The following is a 26,353-nucleotide window of genomic DNA, read 5'->3' as shown; positions in this document are numbered from 1 at the left end:
AAGTAAAAATATTTTAAACAAAGCAAAATTCCTAATGCAGGCTACATGTGTTGCATTACATTGGCGATGCAGGTGAAATAAGAAAAACCATTGCTGCATTTGGCTGATGACTGTCTTCTTTTGCCATTTAGATAGAGGCACATTTGGATACCCTTATTAATGAACAGGCCTCCTACGTGTTAACAAGAGCAGGACTGAGTTACATCTACAGCACTGTGCAGCAACACAGACCTGAACAGGTGAGCTTTCATTTGAAGAAGGGGGGACTACGAAAATGAACAAAGTTGACTAAGACCATGGCCATGACCATACATAGCTGTGAAATATTTCTTCAAATCATCATTTTCTCAATTGTCTTTTTGTGCCAGAAAAATGAAAGCGAAAAACTTGTAGCTGATAGTTCGATAATAAAATACCTGGTATTTCTTTATGGAGGGGAGTTTTAAGTGTTGGGTGACATCAGTAGATTTTCCAAATGTTTTTTTTCCAGTTAACTGTACATTCTTTTTTGTAACTCAACAAATCAAGCTGGTGAATGACAACAAACACTTGATAAATACATCATCACGCCTGGCCAATAAGGTTTGACCTCGGGCAGGTGTGGTCATTCAGGTGTCGTTATTTCTTGTATCTCTAACGGTGCCCTCTCTGATCCCTATTCTCCTGGAAAATAAGAGTGGATCCTATTATTGGCAACGATGGGGGTGAACGCGCTTCTCGAGCCCCCCCCAACCCCCAGTCCTGTCCAAGGAGACGGCGGACGTGCTTGTGGCGCTGCTCCTCCAGTGCTGGATCATCAGCGTGGCATGTTAGTGATGAGTGCGCTGTTTGTGTTTTCTGTGTGGCGACTGCTGGCTGATGTCTCCATCCCAGCTTGCCTCTCTAGCTGCATGATGCAGTCAGATGCATTCCTGCAATAGGTGTATTATGGGTGTTCAGAGCGGCACTTGACCTTCATCTGAAGAAGTGTCCTAGCAGTGTCTTCCTTCCATTTTTGACAAACGCGTGGATCAGACAGCAAGTGGTTCCCTGTGGATTGCTCATGTGGATCTTTGGTGTGTGTTGCCATCCCAGTTTCACCTGCCCCTTATTAAGCACATTTTCTGCACATTATATTTATGCAACTGTATACCTTTGGTATGGTGTGCAGACCACCCCAAGAGACCTATGAACAAGTTAGCAGACCATAGGCCCAGGGTGCTCATGCAGCTTGTAGTCTTTACGTTCAGGTCGTGTTCTGGGAGACGTGGCCACATGGGCACAATGACAGTGATGAGGATCGACCTGGCACTTCCCAATCACCTAGGGGGTGGGAGCCCACAATGGTACAGCAAACTAACCCTCAAATAAACCCCATGGGGAAATTGACATATTAGGGGGGCCCTTTGTGTCAAGGTCCCACAGTAACTCTCTCGTTAGAACGGCTATAAATGTATTTTGTATTGTTGAGAGAGGACCATGATGCAGAAAAAAAACCAAATGTTCTCTACACAACAGGTGGTGGAGTCCTCATAATATACAAGACACATTGCCCTACCAGTGACACCTCTGCAGCAGCGAAGGGTGCTTTTTCTGCCCATTGCAGCCATTGGTCAATGCTGGTTGTTTGATTTCCACTTGGTCAGGCCCATCTCCATGTGACCAAATCATTGGATGCATGCCCTGGATGATTTCTCTCCCAGCAGAGCTGCTCCTTTGGAAACCTTTCGACCACCACGGGACTCAGTGTTTCGCCGCACACAAGACATGACATTGGGCCTCTATACATACTGGCCCCAAAGTCATGTCCGGTGCGGTGCACGTACAGGCATATGGCAGAGCCAACGCAGAGCCACACTGAGCCCCCTAGTGGTGGATAAGTGTCTGCAAGAGCAGCTGCGCTGTGACTGTTATCGCAGTTCCTTTTTTTCTGCACACTCTGCTTGTTCTGGGAACACTGCTCTAAATTTGTACTCATTTTACAGAATACTTTTCTGCATCTCCCAAATTCTTTGTGATGCTGAAGCCAACAAGGTCTTCAGGGTTCCAACCCTGCGTGGATTGTGGGCCTCAGATGTCAGTTTCTGACCTGCACCGCCTTTGCTTTTACTGCCATGGTGAAGGCTATGATGTGCCGGCTGTTCGTTGTGCCAATAGATGCACAGAAGGTGCTTCCAAAACATGAAGCAAAACTTTTCACCTTTCTCCAAAAGGAGAAAGGTGATAAGTGAACCCGTTTTAGGTGGCCAGGAGTGGATTGTGGATCCAAGAAACAGCACACTGTCTGGAAGGACAAAAAGAAGAAGCAGCACTGCAAGAGGTTGAGATCCCCCGGAGGAAAGTGGCCTTGGTATCGCACCAGAAGTGGACATGCTGCCTGCGGCCACCCTGGACAAGCTGAAGGCCACTTTACGGCAGCTGATGGCGAAGGTGGTCAGTGCGTTAGGGCTGTATGCCCCTTCACATATAAAGGTGCTGTACCGTCTTCATTTCTCATGTTGGACCACATCCTAGCTATGAAACACTAGCCGGCCCCATTTTTCGTTTCTTCCCATGCCGCCCCATACAGCATGGTGGTCCAGGCTGCTAAAGTGAGCCTTAAAACCACCTCTTTCACGTCTTTGTCCCTCGACAGGGAGAGCAAGAGATTGAATGCATGGGGCAGGAAGATTTCCGGCTCTTCGAGCCTTGTTCTACGGTGCATCAACGCCTCTTGTGCTCTGTCTTGGCAGAGGCCTCAGATCACATCTCTGAAGGGGAAATGTGGGAGGGTTTTGAGGCCCTTATGAAGGATGGCAAAGAATACTGCAATATGGTCTGGATAACGCAGGAAAAGTGGCAATGAGCACAGTTTTGCACAGTTTTTCTTGGATGAGGATATCATAGTTTGCTACTGACGGCCAGGAAAAACATCTGGATGTGCCCTTCTAGGGCATGCACTTGTTCGGCACCAAGGCAGACGAGTCATTGTAGAATATACAAGCCTCTAAGGCTACCAGTAAGCCGCTGGGGCTGGCAGTCCAGCAACAATGACCTGCGATCACGGTGAGCAGTGGGAGGGATTTTCACCCCTTTGTTCAGCACCAAGGCCGACGAGTCATTGCAGAAGTTACAAGCCTCTAAGGCTACCGACAAGTCGATGGGGCTGGCAGTCCATAATGACCTGCGATCCTGGCGGGAAGGGGGAGGGATTTTCACCCCTTTGCCACTTATTTCCAAAGAGGTAGAGGTCAAGCATCATCAGACAGGCAAGGGCAGCGTCGTCTCTAAAGGGGTAGGGCCAGAGGTGTACCTAGAGGAGGCACTTCCGCCTCCACTGTGCCATCCACAACGACTGGCGCAAAGCCTCTCTGAGTGGACTACTGCCATATGTCCCCTGTGGGCGGCAAAGTATTTCTGTTTTGCGAGGAATGGCCGGTTACCACTTTTGACGCATGTGCCTTACAGGTAGGTCATACAGCAGGGATACTGCCTCCCTTTTGCCTCTCGCTCTCCATGCACCCCCCCTCCATGCCACCAACCCTTGCCTCCAGAACCTCTCTAACTGGCAGAGATTATCCAGAGTCTTGCAGAAGGGGCCATAGAACTTGACTTAGCCTGGAACGAGACCAAGGTTGGTATTCGGCCTACTTTCTGGTGCTGAAGAAGGACGGAGATATGAGACCCATTCTGGATTTGCAGCTGCTGAACTTATACTTGTGCAAGGACAAGTTCAAGATGGTCACTCTGTCCCAGATCCTCCAGGCCTTGGACTTGAATGACTGGCTAGTCTCCCTGGATCTCCAGGATACTTTCTTCCATATGGCTATCCAAAAGAAACACTGGAAGTACCTGAGATTCAAAGAGAAAAACTGTCACTTCCAGTACAAAGTCCTGCTTTTCGGTCTTTCATCTGCACCCAGGTTCTTGACCAAGATGCTAGCAGTAGGGGCAACTTGCCTCGGGAGGGAAGGCATTAATGCCTTTCAGTACCTCGACTACTAGCTTGTTCAAGCCTGCTCACCATATCTAGTGTAAAGGAGCAGGTGGACACCTTCTCCCTGATATCCGCCCCCTTAGCACTGTCCTATTGGAATGGCAGATGAAGAGCCACAATTGGTAACCCATGCACGAATCCTTGCAATATTCCTGTACAACGCAGAGTATATGAGACACAATATGCACTCAGACAACCATTTAGAGTGTACCCACAAGCTGACGTAATGGAGGAAGGTTACCAAAAAGGATGTTCTTTTCTGAACTGTCGAAATGCACCCATGAACAGAATGGATGTATGTTAAAAAAAAAAAAAAAAAATTGACAACAGCAAATGAATGTCATAAAGAAGATGTAAAGATCCTATGCTGAAACGATATGAAAATACTTAGGAATGACGATGTAACTGAAATACTAAGAGAAACGTGTACCCTACGATACAGTAATCATGAACATAAAGAAGAGACTCACTGGTCAACAACTGTAAATACGCCGAAACGCAAGGTAGAAACAACACCATTAGAAGAAGATGGACCACAGCTTATGTCAATCAACCCTGCTACCTGAAAATACGAGCCCAGGATCTTAAAGTGAAAAGATGTTGAAGTTCTTTTTCCCCTGCAAAATAGAGGAGTACATTGGCCTAGGACCAAGGATGCTATTTCGAGAGATGAAGGCAAAGTACGAAGTGATTCCATCATGCAGACCATGTTTCATGGACACATTTTTTAAGATTAGGAGTAACAAGAACATTTACGATGCCAAGTATTGGACAATTAAAAGTTCATAAAGTTTATATGAGAGAGTGAGCAAGTCTCTAAAGGCCAAGAGGAGCAACTGCATCCAGTATAATTGAATCAAATAGTGTTGAATACACTGTCGAAATGGACAAATTGGTGGTCTGGTGACACGTGACAAAGAGCTCGCAAACAAGGGCTATTCATTAGGCTTGAAGCTAAGATAATGATGTGCCTACACTCCCTTGAATGTTTTGAGACTGTGCAGACTGGCAAGGTCAGCCTTCAAAGAGGCCTATCGATGAAAGAGGGTAGAGACATTGTTAAAACAAGGGGAGACCTGACGTATCTCCAAGCACCTGGATTTCGTTTCTATGTACGTGCTGCTGGCGAGCCGAATGTCCAGGGTTGGATTTGGGTTGCCAACCAATCGGAGAAGCCTACCATGCACTTTTACATACAATGTTGCAAAGTATTATTCTGCTGCCATATTCTCTGCTGTAATCAGTGTTATATGCATTTAGAAGTAGCTCAGGGCGTGTCCTACAGACAAGGGACCGCCAATCGGAGATTAATATTCACACATTCTATATGTAATCCAATTCCACACCTCGATCGGTTTTTGTAATATGCCACGTAGGATGACATCACAGATGAATAATCTAGCATTATATAAACTAAGCATAATTAAAAAGTCATTGTGATACTGCATGAATCAATTTGATGAATGATGCACCCTGCTTTTCTTCATTGACACAAAAGCAATATTTTGCCATCTTTTTTGAGTCTGTCTGGTTATTTAGTCTGAGACATTTTATTGGTAATTCCATTTAGCACAAAGACGCTTCAAGGTGCTAGAGCACACTAGCGTCTGCATACCTGTACCGCTCTTGCAGACTATTGCGCAGCTTGGGCTTCTCCCTGAACTACAGGAAGTTTCAGGTATCGCCTTCTCAAACCCTTATCGATGCGGTCTTGGATGCTTGCCTGGGTCGGGGTTTCCTGAACATCTACAAGATGGTCCAGGTTTTCCAACCGCTTTTCTGCATGTGCTGAGTTTTATGGCCTCCTGCATCTTGGTGGAGCCGGAAGACCGCCTATGCATGAGGTCACTGCAATAGCTTCTGAGCTCACAGTTTCATGGACTAACATCGGACCTTCTACTGGTCTAAGAGAGAGTGTCCGTAGACATGCAATGGTGGTATGTGAAGGGCAACCTTCTGAAAGGGTTGCTGTTTCATCAATGATCTCCTTCTCCTGAAGAACTTAGGCTGGCACCTGTATTACTCTTAGAAGAGCAGTTACGGACGTTTCTGAAGGATGATGGTTGGTTGTGCACATAAAATTGATCTGGGAAGGGTATTCTGTGCTGCATATATAATGTTAGCCCACCTTTTCATCCAAGATCTATGCTGGTAATCCTTCCATTACACTTAAAGATCCTAACTCAGCCTTGGTATCCTAATATCGCAGTTTGTAGACTCCTGTCAACAGAGTACATAGAACAAGGAAAATATCTAGTAAGATAAAGGTAGACGGTCCATGGTGCCTAGAGAATCCTACTATCCTAAATCCTATGGTAACCGCCTGGTAGCTTTTACTACGTTAACCAGTCTATTGCACCTAGAAGACTTGTGGGAAGCCCCCCATCCCCAATAGTGCCTAGAAGAATCTATAAGGGTAGCTGGTCTTTTTTCCTAGACTTTCTGACGACGCATTGACAAAACAAACCCATTTGTGCTCTTGGTACTTAGAAATGCACAACTTCGGTGGACATCCGCCGCAGGCATGGCTATCCATCCACCCACAGCATAATGCAGCTACGACCTACGACAAAATTTGGGCTAGCTGGACACTTCATATTTTTAAGCCTACTCACATCAAACTACGCATAAACACCTGTGACATCAGTATGCAGTGAAAACCTATGACAAATTTGGGCATTCTGAACACATAGCATGTCTCTAGCACTCATGCCATCTCATGACTTCTCTCAGCACCCATCCACATGCCTGACCTCATGGGTTGCCTGCCACCGGAGCCTGGCCAGCCCTGCTAAACCTTATTTGGCCAAATGCACACAAGCTTTCTAATCCTACTCCTTGACCTCCAACACCATAGAGATCAGAGATTCAGTCCCTGTGGGCGTTCCCACCACCACCGCATTGAGACTATAATAATGGTAAAAGGCGCTATATAAATTACGACTACAATACAATGCAATACAAAGTTAGCTACAAGAGACTCTACTGACGGATGCATACCTGATGGGCTGGGGCACTCACGTCCAAGACTTTACGGTGACTGGACTGTGGTCACCATCAGAGGGGTGGGAGCACATCAATCTGCTGGAGCTTAGAGCGATCCGGCTGGCCCTGGTCTGTTTCCTCCCATCTGTGAAGGTCTAGACTGTATTGGTCTGGGCTGACAACATTGTAGCCATTGTGACAAATCCTTGGATGTCGTCACTTCTTGCCGAGGGGGAGCCCCTTCCCATGAGGCCTGGGAGTTGAGGCCACTAGTCCGATAGTCCCTCTGGGGTGGTACTCAGTGGAAGGGTCCCATGGGGAGAGACTCCCCCTTGAGGGACAAGGATGACCATCCAAGGGGAGCACAGTATGCCACCCCTCCATCACCTACACCCACTTCCTAACCATCCTTCTATCCTTCACTCAACCCTCTGTAGTCCACACTACCATTTGTTTTTTTGTAGCATTGAGATTCCAAGGGTAACAGGGACGAGGAAGATTAGGGATGACTGTAAGAAGAGTTCCCTAGGAGGTACTAGGACGAGGAGGACATGTGACGCAATGAAGAGCCCACAAGCGAACGTGCATATACGTTATAGTTATTTTTATTAAAAAATTAAAAAACAAAGGACTCACCAAAGGCTCAAGCCCTCCCTGGAGGAACCACGAGTGTGAAGGTGGTTCGGCAGGAAAAGTAGGAGCAGACTGGCACACAGGAGAAGAAACAAACAGTTCTGATGCTGATCCAAGGAAGAGGGACAACACGACAAGCTGGTGGATGGAAGCTCCAGGCGTTCCTGAAGCTTGGGAGGTGCGAAACAGTAAAGCCACACTACCGAGGAGAAGTCAAAAGACTGCAGAACCGCTGCAGTATCACAGACGTCCACACAAGCCAGGAGAGGCCAGAACCCACGCAGACCATGCACAAAGGTGCAAGGGTTGCTGGGAAGGCCTTGGGGACCTGGGAAGGTTGTGACAGATTCTGAGGGGCCATGGAGAGCCCCAAACTCATGCTGGGACTGGCAAGGAGACCCAAAAAAGCAGAGAAAGCCAGAAAGTGTTGACGGAGAGACCCTACCTGAATTGTCAGAAGCCAAGGGTAAAGTGGTGAGCATTTTACTGGTCACAGTATTTTTAGAAAGATTGAAGACCCGAACTGTGAGAAGCCAAGGGGAATATTGAGGGGCATCTTCCTCGTCACAGTATTTTTGGGAAAACTGAACATTCAGGACAAGGGGCGGATACCCACTCAATTAAAGAGCCTTAGAACAAAACCATACATGGCAGTTTAGCGAACCAATTTAGTCCAAGCCAGGGAAAGTAACACATACTCCCTGGTACTGTGCACTGTTTGATTAAGCCTGACAAGGGCCTGGGGAAGGGAGTCATTTCCCCAGCCTTTGTGACCTGTGATAAAGAGCCTGAAAAGGGCCAGGAGAAGGGAGACATTCCCCCTACCACGGTGAATCTACAAGCCATTAGATATTAGAGGAAGGAAGCCATATCCCCTTGTGTTGTGCACCGCAAGGCAAAGTCAAGGACAGTCCAGGAAAAGGAGTAATTCTCCAGGCACTGTGAAAATACTGAGAACAAGATACCTGAAGAAGGGAGATAGTCTCCAAAAACCCAGTAGTGAAGAAAACTATGGGCAATAAGGAATGTTGGCGTTTGAGTTGTAACTTTATCTTTTGAGTTTGAAATGAGAATCTCAACCTGGAACTTTGTTTTGTATCTTGGAAAGGAACTGAGACCTCGACGAAGGGAGTCATTTCCTTAGGCAAAATTCCCACCTACCAATTGGAACAATTATCTGTTGTCCAGGCAAAGGGAACCATTCCTCTGGACCAAGAAGATCCATACCTCTTTAGTTTAGTTACAAGTGTGAAGGACAGAAGTTGGCATTTTGGCACACAACGGTGGACCCTTTAAATTTACTTGGACATTCTGACCGAACCCTTAGTTGAGGCAGGGAAACCCCTCTTAGAGTTAGGGAGAGTTATGTTTCCTCTTGATTTCATCAATAAAGGTATATGCACACCATCATGCCACCTGTGTGTCACTCTCCTCCTTCTGCATCCTTAAACCATGCATTATCTCAACAAGCTGGGTGGTGTGGGCTTCTTGCTTCTTTGCATAGAAGCAATGCGATTGCGGTTCTGGGCTCTGGAGAATGTTGTGTCTCTGACTGCAGCCAATCTGGCCAGCAAGACAAAGGATCTATGTGATTACTGCGCTGTTTGCTGCGACCCCCAAAAATGTAGACTTTTATTTATTTCGACCTCCTTTTCACTCCATTTATATGTGGGGGGCAATCCTCCCTTCATCCATTTTATACTGTAGCCATCCACCCACATATATATGCAGTGAAAAGGGGGTCAAACTAAAAGAAATCAACATTTTCCAGAGGTGCAGTAAACGCAGCGCAGTAATTGTGTATTCCCCAAGAAAAATATAATGGAAGATGCACTGAGCAGAAAATGATCAACCTCCCACGAGTGGGAGCACTGCCTGGAAGTTCTGCAGATTTTCTTCCACTCTTTGCTTCCAGTGTAAGCAAGAAGTGTGGGTGGTTGTGCTCCAAGGACTTTCCTCATCAGGGAGTTCTGGGAGACGCCTTGACAGTCGAATTGGACTTCGTCCAACTCTGTGCATTACCACTGATTCCGGTCATTCTGCTGTTTCTCAGGAGACTGCATCTGTATAAATCCACATTGATCTTGATCGATCACTCTGGACTTGGCCCAGAGAACGACATACTCCGTGTTGCTGGACCTCCCTGGCGTCCACCGCAGAGGATGGACGCCCTCTTCCACTTGGGGGTAGGTCCTACACCCGAGTCTCTGCAGCCTGAAGCTTCATGCCTAGCTGCTGAAAGGCTAAGATATAAGGAATGGGATTTGTCAGAGGACTTTCTGGATGCGCTCCTCTCGGCTAGAAGACGCGCCATCCAAGTTCATCTATGCCTGCAGATGGTGTACATTTTCTGCTTGGTCCCGGGAGAGGAACCTTGGTCCCCTTTACTTATTCCACATCCTCTTTGTTGGATTTTCTTCTGTCTTTGGCCTGGACTGGCCTGCATATTGGTACAGTGATGGGTTGTCTTGTAACCATTTTGGTCTTCAAGAGGACCCCGGAGCAAGGCTCCTTTTTGACGATTCCCAAAGTCATTCAATTCCTGTGGGGTTTTTCCAATTTTGTTTTCCCCCTTGCAAGTTGTTTGTTCCGGTGTGGGATTTAAATTTATTTTTGAGGTTTTTAATACCGCTCCATTTGAGCCCCTTCATTCTTGTTCATTAAGACTGCTCACCCTTAAGGAGATTTCTGTGTTTGCCATCACTTCCGCTAGCCAGGTGAGTGAGCTGCAGGCGTTGTCGGTTAGTCCTTCCTACTTGGTTTTTCACCAAGGAAAAGGTGACATTGAGAGTTAGATCCTCCTTCCTTCCGAAGGTGGTCTCGGATCTCCATCTCTCCATCTGCATATCTGTTTTCCTCTGCCTCATCCTTCCAAGACAGTTATTGGCTGGATCCCCCTACCTCACTTTGACAAGGGAGAACAGGACGGATGACCAACTTTTCATTGGTTTTGCTGGTGCCTAAACTGGCAGGGCTGTGACCAAACAGACCCTGTCTTCTCTGCATCTCAGAATGCTATGATCTGGCTGGCCAGGAGGTCCTTGAGGATCTCAGGGCTCACTACACCAGAGGGTTGGCTGCTACCTTGTTTCTGCAGCGCGCAGTACCTGTTCTGGATATTCGCCAAGCAGCTACGTGGGCTTCCTTGCACATGTTTGTCAAGCATTACTGCTTGGATTCTGTCTGGTCATGATGCTAATTTTGGCAGAGTTGTCCTTCAGAGTTTTCTGGCTTAGGTGGTGTCCTTGCTACCCTCCCTCCTTCAGGTCATTGTACTCTGTGGGAGGAAGGAGTCCATTAGAAGAACACATGTCTTCCCTCTCTGTACTGTTATTTCTGTTGTATGTTGCTCCCACAGATTCTTCATCTCCCTCGCTACCTGCTCCTCTTGGCGGTTAACCAGTACACCTTGGTTCTTCGGTCCCTCAGCATCCCAGTGTAGGCGAAAAAGGGTGGAACTGAGGTCACAGGGCGTGGTGCCTATATATATATATATATACATATATATATATATATATATATATATATATATATATATATATATATATATATATATATATATATATATATATATATTTCTGAGGCCTGTGGAATCTGCTTAGATCACATGCTGTGCATAGGCGGACATCTAGTGGAAGCTGCGGAGTATTACTGTTTGTTTTTCGAAACTCGAAAATGGGCGTCGACACAGGGCGTGCCAGTAATACTATCCCTAGTGTGACGTCCACTGTACCCAAGATCCCTCACGCGTCTAGGATCCTCAGATTGTTTTTTCCGCCATACTGGTCGGAAACATTTTGCGGAGTCCCCTGGCCTTAGCCATACCTTTGCTAAATATTGATTAATTACATCCTTTCCCCATCCCAACGTCGAACTTCGACACTCGACACCGGCTTGGAGAAGAAATCGACCGTCGGCTGCTGCACGACAGATTTGGGCCTCGGAAGGCCTCTGGCCTCGGCCCGGGCCTTGGAAGGCCTCTGGCCTCGGCCCTGCAAGTAGGGAGAGTGGGGGGTTGCACATGCTCTACACTTTTGGTATAGAGGTACACCTTATACATTTCCTACACTTACCAGCCCGCTGCCTCAAGGTGCGTATGGAGGGTACCCCTTTTCAGTTCTGCCCCAAGTGCAATCGCAAATACCCTTGGGTCGACAGGCACGCTACGTGCAATCTCTGCTTGCCGAGGGACCACCCCGTAGCAAACTGCAGAGCGTGTAGTAGGTTTAAACCTAAGACACTTAAGGACTGTTCGACGAAGCGTTGGGCCCACCACGCCAGGCAGGCGGCCATGGCAGCGGAGGGCGCCTTCAGCGATGGCAGCGATGCCGTGCTTTCAGACGGCGAGGGCATTACGGCCTCGAAAGACAGCCTAGCGCAGGTCCCCGACCTCGGAAGGTCGTCCGACAGGGCGGCTATGGGGAAGACCCCCGGCGACACAAGCGCTTCACACACCACTCACACAAAACACACAAAGTCCAGCCGAGACTCGACGACGTTGAGTTCTCGGAAAGAGGCACAAACAGAATGGTCCGAATCGGTGTCCTCTGGGCGTTCTCGATCGAGATCGCCGCATGACTCCAGGCAATCATCCACTCTTGCCAAGAGTGCCTCGCTCCCTAGGCTAACAGAAGTTCGATCGTCGGAGGACGAAGACGACTTCCACCCCCAGGCCGCTTTCCAGGAGTCGGAGCCCGCAGACAAGATCAGCGCGGCCCCACGTTCGAAAGACAGGGACTCTACCCCCGATCCTCGACGCCAGGCGTCGAAAACCTCCGGAACCACAAATGGACAGGGAAAACACTTTTCCACTCCCGGGGAGGGGGGAAACAGCAGAAGAAGCAGCCCCTGCAGTCTTCCACACCTGTGAAACACCCCTCTCCTCCTAAACAAACAGACAAGACCAGGTCTGATGATATTTCTAAAACCAGCAAATCTACTCAAGATAAATCTCCTAGACTTTCTGAGAGAGTCATTCCCAGTTCCAAAAAATGGTCGAGTGATGACATAGATAGGGTCATGTCAAGGATGTCTTCTTTGGCAGACTTTTACAATAAAAATCCAGACCATTTCTTTTCATATAATCCACAAGGGGCTACACCCTCAGGCTCTAATGATCCTATCCCCCCGAGTAAGAAGCCCCGGTTTGAGACACCGATGAGGTCTACAGACCTCTTCGAGGTACAACCATACTCACAGCCATATGCACTGTATCAAGGAGAGACTTCCTTTGGTGAGTACCAAGATTTTGGCATGATAGAAGAGCAAACCGGGACGGGCTACTATGGGGATGATGAGGACCAAGAAGAGGAAGAGGAAGACCCTGAAACCTACAGAGTAGATTCCCCGGTAGAGAAGGAAGCCCCGGTTACCGACTCCCTGCACGAGCAGCAGAACATTTCCATATTGACACCCACGGTGTCCAGGAAGAGAGGGACTTCGCCGAGGAGTTAGTGGGAGAAAGGAGGCCTGTTGCCCAGACCATCCTTAATCCTTTATCCTTAAGTCTATTCAGCGAAGAATAGACCCGTCCCTGGTGAACCCGAACCTCACCAGAGCAGTCAATCCCAGAGTTGAAAAACTTTTCAGGACAGCCCAATCTGACCCTTTCTATATAAGAGGACATCTGAAGCCAGACTCCCTAGTTGTCACTAACACTCGTAAGAGGGCTGGAACACCCTTGTCATCGTCCGAAGCTCCTCCAGACAAGGAGAGCAAAAAACTATATGGTTTCGGCAGGAAGGTAGCCTCAACATCCGCCTATCAGTCAAGGATTGCAAACTCCACCACCCTGTTGGTCAACTACAACTGCCATCAGTGGGAAGAAGTCGCGGCACTCATAGCCTCTGCACCAGAACCCTTAAAGGGCCAGTTAGCACGAATTTCCACAGAGGGTAGAGCGTGTCTGGTTGCATTTTAAAAGCAACTTTTGACGCCGCGGACAACGCAGTTAGATTGATAGCAGAAGGTACTGTTATCAAGAGACATGCGTGGTTACGGCATTCTGGTTTTAAGGCAGAAACTCAGGCATCATTGTTGGACAAACCGGTGGAAGCCGATCTGTTTGGTAAGGCGGTCGAGGACGCGCTGAAGAATGCCAAGGACGAATATGAGACACTCAAGTCCCTTGGCCAGTTAACCAATAAACCCCCTAACCAGAGAGGGAATAGTAATTTTCGTCGCCCACGCATCCAAAATTCCCAGAGAGGATCAAAATATTCCCAGGGGCAGGGTACACAGTGGAACAACAGCCAACAGTCTACCCAGGGTTACGGCAGGGGTAATAGGAGGGGACGTGGTAAAGGCAGAGGCAGCCCCAGTAAAGGAGGCGGCACGCCTCCACCAAAGCAGTGACGCTCAGTTCAGGGTCCCTTCTCACCCAACCCCAGTAGGGGGACGCATTTCCAACTTCACCCAAGCTTGGGAAGGGATCACATTAGACAGATGGGTGCTGTCAACAGTATCCGCAGGGTACTGTATAGAACTACTGCAGCGTCCCCGGAACCATCCTCCACGACAAAGAGTACACTCTTTAGAACATCAGAAGATTCTCCTCCAGGAGATCGCCAATCTGCTAGCAAAGGACGCGATAGAACTCGTCCCGGGACACCAGGTAAACAAGGGTATTTATTCAACTTACTTCCTTGTGCCAAAAAAAGATTTGACAATGCGCCCAGTATTGGACTTACGGACTGCCAACAAGTATGTCAAACCCCAAAAGTTTCATATGACTACGCTGCAAGAGGTAATCCCCCTCCTAAAACCGGGGGATTACATGGCAACCTTGGATATGAAAGATGCCGATTTTCATATTTCCATGTTCCCAGCGCACAGAAGGTACTTGCGCTTCAAGGTGGACAGTCGGCACTACCAGTTCAAGGTACTGCCCTTCGGGATAGCTTCGGCACCAAGGGTATTCACCAAGGTACTGGCGGTGGCGGCTGCACACCTATGCAGGGAGGCAATCCCGGTGTACCCTTATCTGGACGACTGGCTCATAACGGGGGAAACCCCAGTAATTTGCAGAACAAACATTCAAAGGACTATCAACCTCCTCCACGAGTTAGGTTTCTCAATCAACGAGAAAAAGTCAAGCCTGGTGCCAAGCACCTCCAAACAGTTCCTAGGAGCAATCCTAGATACTCAAGAGGGGTTGACATTTCCTTCAGAGGAAATAATTCGGAATATACTACTGCAAATTCCGCAATATCAGTCCGGTCACCAAATAACAGTACGCAAAGCAATGCGTTTGCTGGGCATGATGGCGTTGTGTATTTACCTGGTCCCCCACGCGTACCTGCGCATGCGTCCCATGCAGGAATGGTTGGCGAAACAGTGGTCTCAGGCAAGTGGTCAGTGGGACGACCTAGTGGTTGTTTCGCCAACACTAGTACAAAGCCTTCACTGGTGGACAAGAGAGAATCTTGCACAGGGAAAACCCTTTTACGATCCCGAAGTACAGGCATAAGTGACTACCTATGCATGTCTGACGTGGTGGGGAGCTCACCATCTCCACCACACAGCTCAGGGTCTCTGGTCTCCCTCAGTGGCCAAGAACCACATCAACCTGCTAGAGCTTCTGGCAGTATTCAGAGCGCTTCAAGCGTTCGAGCCCCACCTACTAAACCTGTCAGTGCAAATCCGGACGGACAGCACAACAGCCATGTTCTACCTGAACAGGCAAGGAGGGACTTGTTCGCCAAATCTGTCCAAGCTTGCCCAGAAAATCTGGATATGGGCACTCAGACGGAACATCTTCCTGTCATCACATGTTCCAGGGGAGCTCAATTCCCTAGCAGATGCTCTGAGCAGAGACTCCCTCCCAGAGGAACACGAATGGGTTCTACACAGAGAGGTTGTAGAAGATATCTTCTCTCAGTGGGGTTTCCCCACTATAGACTTATTCGCCACAAACGAAAACAGACAATGCCCAGGATTTGCATCCAGGTTCCCCAAACCAGACTCCCAGGGGAACGCCCTGTGGATGAACTGGTCAGGGATGTTTGCGTACGCTTTTCCACCAACTCCTCTCATCAGGAAGGTGGTCAACAAGATGAACAGAGAGTCGATGACGCTCGTCCTAGTTGCTCCCATGTGGGCAAGACAACCGTGGTTCCCACACCTACGCAGGATGGCGGTGTGCGAGCCCATCAAACTTCCAGCCTGGTACAACCTACTGTCCCAGCACTAAGGTCAAACAGTGCATCAGCAACCCAACTCAATGAACCTGGCAGCATGGCTCCTGAGGTCATAGAGTTTGGACATCTCAATTTACCACAGAGGTGTATGGACATCCTAAAGTAACCTAGGAAACCAAACACAAGGCACTGTTACTTTGACAAGTGGAAGAGATTTGTTATCTGGTGCCAGAGTAGACAAATCAACCAGTTGATTGCACTCCTTCCACTATTGTTACATACATGCTCCACCTGCTAGATGCAGGGTTGGTTTTTAACTCACTGAAAGTACACCTGGCAGCCCTGTCGGCATACACCACTTCCCATAACAAGGTCTCGTGGTGGAAAGTACCAGTAGTTAAAGCCTTCATGGAAGGAGTAAAGAGACTTCACCCTCCTATTTCAAACCCACCACCAGGGTGGGACCTTAATGTGGTACTATCTAAGCTCATGGGCCCCCCTTTCGAGCCCATGCATAAAAGCAGTCTCAAACACCTGACTTATAAAACGGCCTTCTTAGTAGCTATTACTTCTATAAGAAGGGTCAGTGAAATTCAGGCTCTGTCAGTGCAGGATCCCTTCTTTACTGTCCATAAAGACAAACTGGTTTTACGCACACACCCTAGGTTCTCACCTGAGTTTATATCTAAATTCCATGTAAACCAGTCCATCGAGCTTCCGGCTTTCTTCCAGGACCCTCAAAGCTCGGCTGAGGTGAAACTACACACCCTAGATGTGCGTAGGGCGGTCCTCTACTATGTAAATAAAACCAGACTGCTAAGGAAAACAGATCAACTGTTTGTCTCCGTAGCTACAGGCAGAGAGGGGGATCGCGTCTCTAAAGGTGCCATCTCGAAGTGGATTATTAACTGTATCCAGCTGTGTTACTCACTCTCTGAAAGAACTCTGCCTTTCACGCCTAGAGCCCTCTCTACTAGAGGCATTGGGGTCACTCTGGCTTTCGTTGCAAATGTACCCCTTGACACCATTTGCAAAGCAGCTACTTGGAGCTCTATTCACACTTTTACTCAGCATTACTGCATTGACACCCATTCCAAGGCAGATACACAAGTGGGACAAGCGGTTCTAAGACACTTATTTGCTCATGACCCTTCTCACATCCCACCTCCTTCAGGTACTGCTTGCTAATCTATGCACAGCATGTGATCTAAGCAGATTCCACAAGCCTCAGAAGGGATACATTACTCACCGTAATCGTATTTCTGATGCTTGTATCTGCTTAGATTCACATGCAACCCACCCTTCCTCCCCTCTGAGAGAAGGCGCATGGTTGCTTGTAGTCTTACCTTTCTATCTATCTGCTTGGATTATCTGTACTCGCGCTACTCCTCATGCTACCTCATGTCAGAAAAAATACAATCTGAGGATCCTAGACACGTGAGGGATCTTGGGTACAGTGGACGTCACACTAGGGATAGTATTACTGGCACGCCCTGTGTCGACGCCCATTTTCGAGTTTCAAAAAACAAACTGTAATACTCCGCAGCTTCCACTAGATGTCGACCTATGCACAGCATGTGATTCTAAGCAGATACAAGCATCAGAAATATGATTACGGTGAGTAATGTATCCCATATATATTACACGGCCTGCGGTAGCGTCTGTGTAGTTATGATTAAGTTGCTAAACTAATAGGAAGAGCACTTTTTCGGCGGCTTATAACTTCACTCCCCCCTGGAGGAATGCTCAACAAACTTTGCAAAAAAAGTATATGGCCGGCTCTGAATTTTTTTCACCAAGTTGGGTGAGATTTCGTGCAGGGGGAGAAAAGTTAAGAGGGGGCTCCCAAAAAATGTTTTTTTTCCATAGACTGAATGGGGAAACATTTTGTGCACGACTACAGCCCGAACGGCTGGATGGATTTTTCACCTGGAAAATATACCGTACGCCATGTGTTGGCTGCAAGAAGGGAGGGAAAGGGCGGGGGAGTGAGAAGTGGTTTATGTGAGATATGCGAGATATGTGAATAGGTGGAAGAAGACAGAGGAGTGGCTGCAGTATTCGTGCGTTTTGCGCCAAATCGCGGGTACCTAGACAGGCGACTACTTTGTGTGGTGATTGGAGACTGCTGTTGTAACGGCCCACTAGCATGTGCTGCAACGTGTTTGCACCGACCTGTTTCCGTGGTGAGTGGTGGCAGGGAATTCTCAGAGGGGGAGTGATTTGTACATGGCATAGGTTGGGTGGGAGCGTGGGTGAGTGTGCTGTGCGGATGGATTGCAGTAGTTGGGCACATGGTGGCAAGCATGGGTTCATGAAGGTGCAGTGGGTCTGTTGAAGGGTTAGACTATTGGGTGCATGGCCCAAGCCATAGGCCGTAGGACATGCAGTCGAGCCTAAGCCTTCAGCACACCCACCGCAGCAATGCATATATTACTCTGCATTCAGTAGAGGGTGGTGCTTCCATAGTGTGGTGTGTACAGATAGGTAGAAGTAGGGCCAATGTTGCAAACAGTATGTGGGTAGGTTGGCAGTGACAGAATACTTTGTGAATGGAAGTGGGTGCGGCTGTAGTATGTGAATGAAAGTGCACAGGGGTGCCAGAGACAGTGGTTTCTTTCTACATTATAGTAACAGTTCCACTTTTTTTGCTGCACAGCTCCATGGTGGTGCACAGGATGGGGAGGAGTGCTGGTGGCAGTGGTGTGTATGTGGATTGTCGTACTTGGTGACATGCATGGTGGCATTACGTTGCGGTCGGTGTGTTCAACGCCTAGACTATTGGGTGCATGGCCTAGGGCTTTAGCACACTCACGGCAGTAATGCATATGTGATACTCTGCATCAGTAAGATGGAGGTGACTGGGGCGGAATGGGGGAGGAGCACATTTCAGACACACTAGAGCAGCAAAAGTGAGATGGCATGCGCGTACGTTGGTTTCGCAGGTGAGGTCACAGTTAGAACATGGTAACGTTTTTATGTGTGAGTGGAAATGGTGCAGTGAGAAGTCACACAGTGTGGGCCCTGGGGTCATAGTGTCAGTATGGAAGAGGGTTTGGTTGAAGTGCAGCTTAGATGTGCTTGGATAGTGTGCTGTGTGTATGTGTAGATTGTTTGGAGTAGGGGCAATGTTGTGCACATTTTGTGGTTAGGTTGGCAGTAACACAATACTTTGTGAGTGGAAGTAGGTAAGACCATGCTATGTGAATGAAAGGGTGTATGTGTGCCGGAGACAGTGTAATGTTAGTAGAATATGATAACTGTTGCGTTTAACGCTGTGTAGCTCCATTGCAGTGCCTAGGTTGGGTAGGAGTGCTGGTGCCAGTGGTGCATAGTGGTAGTTGGTGACATGCTGATATGTATGGTTGCATTATGATGCGGGGAATGTGTGCAAGGAGCACACCCACTGCACCAATGCAGGTTTGACAGTGCATCAGGCACAGGGTGGTGAGCTGTGGAGAATGGGTGTGGAGCACATTGTAGTTGTGGTGCAGCAGTACAAGTGAGTTGAAAAGCGTTTATTGTGCGTCACATGGTTGTGGTGATAGTTGCAACATGCTACAGTACTTGGTGTGCGGCAGGAGATGGTGCAGTGAGAATTTGTGTAGTGTGGACACAGGGTGCAGTGTTTATGTAAAGTGAGTATGGAAGAGGGCATGGTTGAAGTGCAGCTAATAAGTGCTTGGTTAGTGTGTTGTGTGCAGATTTATTGAAGTTGCCCCAATGTTGCGAATGTGTTTTGGTTAGGTTGCCAGTGACACAATACTGATCTGCATGCGCTAGAGGATGATGACTTGCACGGATTGGATGTGGAGCACATTTCAGACGCAATGGAGCGGTGAGGTCACTGTTAGAACATGGTAAAGTTTTTCGTATGTGGTTGGAGATGGTGCAGTGAAATGTCATGCAGTGTGGGCACTGGGTGCAGTGTTTGCGTACTGTCAGTACGGAAGAGGGTATGGTTGAAGTGTAGCTTATATGTACTTGTATAGTGTGCTGTGTGCAGATTGCTTGGAGTAGGGGCAATGTTGTGAAGCTGTTGTGGTTAGTTTGCCAGTGACACAATACTTTGTGGATGGCAGCGGGTAGGGGTGGTGCAGGCTGTGGTATGTCTGTGGATTCTGCTAATTGTTACATGTTTGGTGACATGGTAGCATTACGTTGCGGTGGGTGGGTTTAAGGTCTAGACTATTGGGTGCATTGCCAAAGGCCATAGGCCATACACTCAAGAGCCTAGGGCTTGAGCACACCCACGGCAGTGATGCAATTGTGACTCTGCATCAGAGGGTGGCGACTTGTACGGAATGGTTGTGGAGCACATTTCAGATGCATTAGAGCAGTTGAAGTGAGCTGCCATGCGTGTACCTTTGGTTTTGCAGGTGAGGTCACTGTTGGAACATGGTAAAGTTTTCCTGTGTGGTTGGAGATGGTGCAGTGAAACATCACGCAGTGTGGGCACTGGGCGCAGTGTTTGCATATTGGCAGTATGGAAGAGGGTATGGTTGAAGTGTAGCTTATATGTGCTTGGATAGTGCACTCCGTGCAGATTGCTTGAAGTAGGGGCAATGTTGTGAACAGTTTGTGGGTAGGTTAGCAGTGACACAATACTTTGAGTGGAAGTGGGTAAGCCAATAGTATGTGAATGAAAGGGTGAAGAGGTGCCAGGGACAGTGTAATGTTTGTAGAATATGGTAACTGTTGCATTTAACGCTGTATAGCTCCATTGCGGTGCAGAGGTTGGGTAGGAGTGCTGGTGCCAGTGGTGCATATGTGTACAGTGGTAACTGGTGACATGCTGACATGCATGAATGCATTACGGTGCTGGGTATATTTGCAAGGAGCACACCCACTGCAGCTATGCAGGCTTGACAGTGTATGAAGCACAGGGTGGTGATCTTTGAAGAATGGGTGTGGCGCACATTGTAGACGTGATACAGCAGCACAAGAGAATTCAAAAGCGTTGATTGTGCATTCCATGGTTGTGGTGATAATTGCAACATGCTACAGTATTTGGTGTGCGGTAGGAGATGGTGCAGTGAGAAGGTGTGCAGTGTGGCCACAGGGTGCAGTGTGTATATAATGTGAGTATGGAAAAGGGTATGGTTGAAGTGCAGCTTCTATGTGCTTGGTTAGTGTGATGTGTGCAAATTTATTGAAGTAGGACCAATGTTGTGAAGCCGTTGCGCTTAGGTTACCAGTGACACAAGACTTTGTTAATGGCCGTGGTTAGGGGTGGTGCAGGCTGCGGTATGTTTGTGGATTCTGCTAATTGTGCCACAGTTTCGTGAATGGATGTTCTATGATGTGGGGGAGTTGGGTAGAAGTGCCAGTACGTATGTTACTTTTGTGCATATGGTTAGCTGCCCACATAGTCGCATGCATGTATCCATAGCGTTGTGGTGTGTCTGGACAAGGGCTGCACTGTTGTGTGCATGGCCAAAGGTGTGCTGGGTGCGCCGCTGGATATTTGGTGATGCTGCAATCGTGCATTTGTTAACAGAAGTTTCTGGTGGAGGGGTTTTGGAATGAAACAGAACATGCACTGACGTTGTGGAACGGTAAGTATGGAGTGGTGTATAGAAATGAGCTGCATGCATGTTTGATACTTTGACAGCATTGAACGCGGGAACGCTGCAAAAATGCCACTGCAAAGGGAGGAAGTATTGTGTCTGCTTTACTGGGCTGTGACCCTCACTGTCGAAGGGAAAGCGCACGTGGCACATCCTGCCATTATGAGCACGCTGGCCATGGAAATGGATTTGTGGGAAATAGGCAATTAGGTGTTTAGGGTGTGGTTGCCAGAAAGGGGCAGTACCATATCCTCCCAGTACTGTGTCATGAGGTTGGTGGAGATAGAGAGACACACAGTACTTATCGTCGGTGACACCTTTGTGCGCCTTCTGCACAGGTGTTGTATGGAAAGAGACGTTACTGGTAATTTCGGATTGGAAAGAGTGGACGCTTTCTGGGGCTGTCAGGGTAACTGCAGTTTCGGCGGGATGGTTCGGCTTTGCAGATATGTGGCCTCCGTCACGAATGTAGACTTTGTCGTGGTGCACTATGGAAGTCTACATTTGGGTTACATGTCGTGTGGACGTTTAATCCGTCACCTGAAGAGGTTGCTGAACGCAGTGATACAATTTTCCCTACTGCCAAGGTCGTTTTCTCATGCATAAGACCAAGAGGAGTGTGGGCCCATGAGGGTGTAATTTGTCCCCAGCCAGAGGTGGGAAGGTGTGTTATAAACAGAAGCATGTGTGAATTTATGCAGACTGCTGGCATGTTCTCCATCCACTATGAGATCATGAGGTGGCAAAATATGCAGTGGTTCCGTAGAAATGGCATTTATCTGAGCGCCATTGGCAATGACATTTTGTTTTACACTGTGCAAGAAGCATTGACCAGAACGTGGTAAAAATGTGAGGAGAGGCAAACAAACGCATATAAAGAGAAAAAACAGTTGCTTGACGTAAATAAAAAAAAACTTTATACATCTACGACTGAAGACTCAATCTCTTACCCAGCTTGACATTATTTCACCCGCCACTCCCCGCCCTATCCCACCATACCCCCTCTCACTATCACGAAAAGGTAGCAGATTCCGTGGTACTTTCAGGATTACACGTGCCACATCATGGGTGGCCATGGGGATGTATGCAGATGGAGAAATTGTGCATACTTTTATTGAGGTTTGCAGTGGACGAGCTTTGGAATGGCACGACACTTGTACTGTAATGGTGTAACGGTACATTTGAATTGTTATATAGGAGTGACAGTGTTGGATTATGGCGGCTTCGGTGCGATTGGTGAATGTGTGTGTTCTTATTTACACAATGAGGTAGGGCTTTAGAGAAGATAGTGGAAATGGAAGAAGGAATGCTCCAGTTTTACAGGGGTGCGGCCCTCGCAAATTTTGGGAGGTGCACGTGCTAGAATCTGCCCTTACCACCATGTTGCCCAATTGACATGGGACTGTGAGTTTTGTCCAGTCAGGTGATTATGGTGTGCGGCAATAGGAAGGAGGACTCCTGCTTCACTCGGGCCCGGCCGTCGCCATACTTGGGGAACCACTCATGCCACATTCTGCACTTCTCGCCATGCTGGCCTATGGAAATGGGACTGTAGGGATTGTCCTATCAGGTGCTCAGGGTGTGCATCACAGGAAAGCACACCAATAGGAAGAAGGACTCCTCCTGCTTCACTGGGGCACGGACCTTGCACTAGTTTGTGCCACATTCTGTCCTTCTAAGCATGCTGGTCAATGGGAATGTATGTGCCTGTGGGGATTATCCAATTAGCTGCTTAGGTTCCGCCTCACAGGAAGCGGCTGTAACATATTCTTACTGTACTTGTGTACTCAGACTGGTAGAAATGGAGAGATGCAGAGTGCTGTTACTGGGGGGATGCGTTTGTGGTACATTTGCACAGGTATGCCCAGGAAAGAGACTTGCATGACAATTTCAGGTTGGAAGGAGTGGAGGCATTATGGTGTACTGCCGATGTCTGCAATTTCGGCTTTGTCATTGACCTTTGCAAAGAAGTGGTCACTTTTGCATCTTTTGATGTTGTCGTGCTACCGTACGGAGCTCAGCATTTGGGTTACGCCCCTTGTTCATATGCTTTGCATCAACTCAAGAGATTGGTGAAAGCAGTGAAGCGTTTTTTTTCCCACTGTGAAACTTCTATTCTCCTCTATACCGGCAAGAAGAAGGTGGGACTGTTCTAATGCAGTTTCCTCACACCCAGAGGGTGAAAGGTGCATCATCAATTGAAACATGTCTACTTTTTTGTATGCTGCTGTAATGTTCTTCGGCAACAATGATATCCTTGATTCCAAAAATGCTGACTTTTTCCATTATTCCATGACAATGGCATTTCGTTGTCCAATATTGGCAATGGTTTTTTGTTGTTCCATCTACAGGATGCAGTGAGGGGCTTACTGTAAGAATGGGCAGAGTGCAGAAAAAAATAAATCTCTATAAAATCCACAAAACGAGTGTTTCCTCTAAGGCATCTAAACAAACAAAACCACAAAAGGCTCTTTTTAGAGCCCCCACTACATATGAAATCCGCTGTCCTTGTTGAAATGTATTCTGCCACGCCCGCACACAGGACGAAAAAAAGTACGCGGAAACTCTGCTACTTCCGGGATTCCACGTGCCACATCCAGCCCATTTGCAGAATGGCGCGCATGGAAATGGGCATGTGGAAACCAAGAGATAGTGCAATAAGGCTTCTGGGTGTGGTGTGAGCATAACGTTTGCAAAATAGTCACCGACAAAATATTATAGCACTGTATATAATGTTTCTAGCAGGTAATTGCAATGGCTACTGCAAAGGATGGGCAGGGACTTGGACACCCATTGCGAATGAAAGCCGTTGACTGCAACTCGGTCCCAATACACACTGTGTCCCTTTCTTCTTTCCTGTGAACAAAGGTTCTCTCTACAGGTTACTATGAACAGTACAGTACAACAGCGAATGTATATATCCAACGTCTGATGCACTACTCCTAAACAGCTTGTGCAGTGGCGCTGCCATATGTGTGAATGTCTCACCAAAGGTAATGTGTTGTCGCACATATTGCTCTGCAGCATATTGTATGACATGTATTACGCCACAAAACTGCTATTTGCACGTCTTCAAATATAGCAATCTGTCCATTGAAGCGAAAGCACCGTCACTTGATGGCACGCCATTAGTCGTATCTGTAGCATTCATGGAGATTAGTACATTTTGCTACATAGGAGCCACATAGGAATGCTTTTCATCAGGAGACACGCAGTTTAATTAGGCAGAGCAACAAGACAGTTGTTCAGGCAGCCGCACCCGGCCACAGTACCTTTGCAACCGGCACTGATAATCTTTGAGATCCGAAGATTTAGTTGTTTACTTAGCTGTGCTTACATATAACTGTCTGCGAGTTAGCAAGCAGCAACAGCGTTCATATTTTCCAGACTCACTACGGATTATTATATGTGCAGGGCAATCTTTTATGCACCTGTACAAACCGCAGTGAGCAACTTGGTACGTACCATCACGGTGCTAAGTGCAAAGACATTGTGTGAGTTTCACGGGTCATGGAAGAGCAAGCAGCTCATCCATCAAGGCAATGGGCCATTTAACACGGTCACTGTACACTGGAGCATCCTGCTCATTGCTCCCAAAAGGCCTCAGGCAGCCATTCGTGACACAGTCATGAATCGGTAGCTTTGCAACACGAAATCCGTAGGCGGCAGGACTGTTTCGAATGTTGTAGCCTGTTGCATGAATCGGTAGGGTTGGCGAAAGGGGCGGCATTACCAGGAGACAGAGGATGGCATACGCATACGTATAGCTGTGCAACCGACAGACGTCCGGTGCTACAAATAATTAAAAGGGAATGAGGCCAGTCCTGTAGTCGTATGGACACTTCCATTGTGATTGGACATACGCCGGGCAGGTGCACTCCCAGTAGGAAACCTCCATTTTGCTTACCTGAAGGCATCTCGGACAGCACTGTGCGCTACAGAGTCACAATGCAATTACAGCACCAAAGCAACAAATGCGCACACACTCACAAACAGTTTAAATGTACACGTTTAATTTGTAAGACACATCGCCAGTATTAGGACTGGGTAGGGGTACTAGTAATTGTTTAGCAATTGTTCAATTTTTACATACAGGCTGTGTACGTTGCTTTTTACAGCGTCTCATTGATTTTGTGTGGCTACATTCTGTTACGGAAGAGGTGCCGCTTCTGATGCATTCCTTCAATGTAAAGTATGTCCTGTTACACACAAGCATATGTGTGAAGTGTACTTAAAGCAATACATAATAACTACATTACTTTTTAGACTGTGCTGCTTGCCAATGCAGTTACTTTCGTTACTCATTTATTGAAGAGGGACGTTGTCTTCCAGTCATTTTAGGGTACTTGACATTGTTGCATAAAAAAACAGACCGCATGGTTTGCTATTGTGGTACACTGCAGAAATTCTGCATTCATAGGAGAGACTTCAGTGCAGTTACCACGTTGCAGTTACGTTCTGCTCTCAATAGTTTGCATTCTTTACTCTGCTAATTGCTTCATCTTGTCCATGTATAGCGGCAGTGTGGTAATATTGTTGGGTGCACACGTTACTTCATGTACTGGTGCATTCCATTATGGTGCATACTGTATGCCTTTGGTCTGTTTCACAAGTACACAGTTTGTACACTTAACCTACTTCATTCTCCTTGCAATGCACATACATGGTGCTATTTGTACATGTTTAGTCACTTTGGTGAATGGTTGCAGTATGTAAGAGAACTCATGCTGTTTCCAGCAGTTTGAATGCTAGCCGCTATATGCGCACAGACGTACAGTTTGTGGTTATTGTGCTCATCGGTATGGAGACATCAATTTCATATGCTGTATGCTACATCTACATAAACTAATTACTTCCTGGTAAAAACCTATTGAATTTAGTAAAAAACGTTGTTAAAGGGACATTATGGTTAAGTTGCGCTTGTACAAACCTATCATCTTCACTGAACACTTTATACTGAAGGAACTTCATGGATCCACTGCCCAACTAAAAACCTATGAAATAAAACAACAAAACATTTTGTTAAAGGGACGTTTATGGTTAAGTTGCACTACTAAAAAACCTATGAAATT

The 26,353-nt window shown here is 47.4% G+C and overlaps 1 protein-coding gene across 2 annotated transcripts in view; it reads left to right on the top strand.

Moving 5' to 3' along the window:
* COG6 (component of oligomeric golgi complex 6) overlaps positions 1–26,353 on the top strand; it is a 1,358,763-nt gene that overhangs the window by 979,447 nt on the left and 352,963 nt on the right. For both annotated transcript variants that reach the window (XM_069639705.1, XM_069639707.1), the window contains exon 16: positions 132–239. In XM_069639705.1, coding sequence (XP_069495806.1) covers positions 132–239 — 108 coding nt within the window. The remainder of the gene's footprint in view (positions 1–131; positions 240–26,353) is intronic.

This window comes from Ambystoma mexicanum, chromosome 7q (genome assembly GCF_040938575.1).
Source record: "Ambystoma mexicanum isolate Mex_15411 chromosome 7q, UKY_AmexF1_1, whole genome shotgun sequence".
NCBI lineage: Eukaryota > Metazoa > Chordata > Amphibia > Caudata > Ambystomatidae > Ambystoma > Ambystoma mexicanum.
The sequence above is the reverse complement of the archived record's forward strand: the minus strand, read 5'-3'. Positions and strand labels throughout refer to the sequence as shown.